Source organism: Capricornis sumatraensis, chromosome 14 (assembly GCF_032405125.1).
Source record: "Capricornis sumatraensis isolate serow.1 chromosome 14, serow.2, whole genome shotgun sequence".
In the NCBI taxonomy this organism is placed as follows: domain Eukaryota; kingdom Metazoa; phylum Chordata; class Mammalia; order Artiodactyla; family Bovidae; genus Capricornis; species Capricornis sumatraensis.
In genome coordinates this window covers 83,576,948-83,578,520 of record NC_091082.1, presented here as the reverse complement: position 1 = coordinate 83,578,520, position 1,573 = coordinate 83,576,948, and the positions used below count along the sequence as shown (strand labels likewise).

The window sequence follows — 1,573 nt, the reverse complement described above, 5'->3', positions numbered from 1 at the left end:
ACAGATGGCCGACAGGCACATGAAAAGATGCTCAGTGCTGCTAGTTATCAGAGAGATGCAAACTGAAACGGCAGTGAGGCATCACTCCACAGCAGCCAGAATGGCCATCATTACAGAGCTCACAGATAGCAAATCCCAGGTAGGGAGTGGAGCAAAGGGAGCCCACGTACACTGTTGGCAGGACAGTAAACTGGCACCTTGCTGTGGAGAACAGTGTAGAGGTTCATTCAAAAGCTAAAAACAGAGTTCCCATATGATCCAGAAATCCCATTCCTGGGCATATATCAGAAGAAAACTCTAATTCAAAAAGATACATGCACACCAATGTTCATTACAGCACTGTTTACAATAACCAAGACAGGGAAGCAACCTAAATGTCCACAACAGATGAATGGATAAAGAAAATACGCTGCATATATATAATGAAATACTCCTCAGCTATAAAAACAAGGGAATAGCTCCCTTCCTGTTTCCTGTCACGGCGCAGGATCAAGGCGAGAAGGAGAGCCCCATGCGGGAGCTGCGCATCCGCAAGCTCTGTCTCAACATCTGCGTCGGGGAGAGCGGAGACAGGCTGACCCGGGCAGCCAAGGTGCTGGAGCAGCTCACGGGCCAGACCCCAGTGTTCTCCAAAGCTAGATACACTGTCAGATCCTTCGGCATCAGGAGAAATGAAAAGATTGCCGTCCACTGCACCGTCCGTGGGGCCAAAGCAGAAGAAATCCTGGAGAAAGGTCTATAGGTGTGAGAGTATGAGTTAAGAAAAAATAACTTCTCAGATACTGGAAACTTTGGCTTTGGGATCCAAGAACACATCGATCTGGGGATCAAGTGTGACCCAAGCATCGGTATCTACGGCCTGGACTTCTGTGTGGCGCTGGGTAGGCCAGGTTTCAGCATCGCAGACAAGAAGCCCAGGACAGGCTGCACTGGGGCCAAACACAGAATCAGCAAAGAGGAGGCCACGCGCTGGTTCCAGCGGAAGTATGATGGGGTCATCCTTCCTGGCAAGTAAATTCCCGTTTCATCCAAAAGGCCAATGAAACATTTTCAATGAAAAAAAAAAAATGAAAATAAAAACAAGGAAATGATACCATTTGCAGCAACATGGATGGACCTAGAAATTATCACACTAAACGAAGTCAGAGAAAGAGCAGCATCATATGATGTCGCTTATGTGTGGAATCTTTAAAAAATCACACAAATTAACTTCTTTACAAATCAGAAATAGACCCACCTATGTAGAAACCAAATCTGTGGTTATCAAAGTAGATGGAGCTGGGAGAAAGATAAACTAGGAGACTGGGATTAGCATATACACACCACTATATACAGAATGGACAGTGGGACATATTGTATAGTGCTGCGAACTGTATTTGCTGCTAAGTCACTTCAGTCGTGCCTGACTCTGTGCAACCCCATAGGCGGCAGCCCACCAGGCTCCCCCGTCCCTGGGATGCTCCAGGCAAGAACACTGGAGTGGGTTGCCATTTCCTTCTCCAATGCAGGAAAGTGAAAAGTGAAAGGGAATTCACTCAGTCATATCTGACTCTTAGCGACCCCATGGACTGCA

The 1,573-nt window shown here is 46.9% G+C and overlaps 1 protein-coding gene across 1 annotated transcript; it reads left to right on the top strand.

Annotated features, from left to right (window-relative positions):
• The first annotated feature begins 391 nt into the window (after positions 1-391).
• Positions 392-1,015, top strand: LOC138090311 (large ribosomal subunit protein uL5-like). The gene is given in 1 exon segment (XM_068985796.1): positions 392-1,015. A coding segment is annotated over 1 exon segment (624 nt).
• Positions 1,016-1,573: the final 558 nt, after the last annotated feature.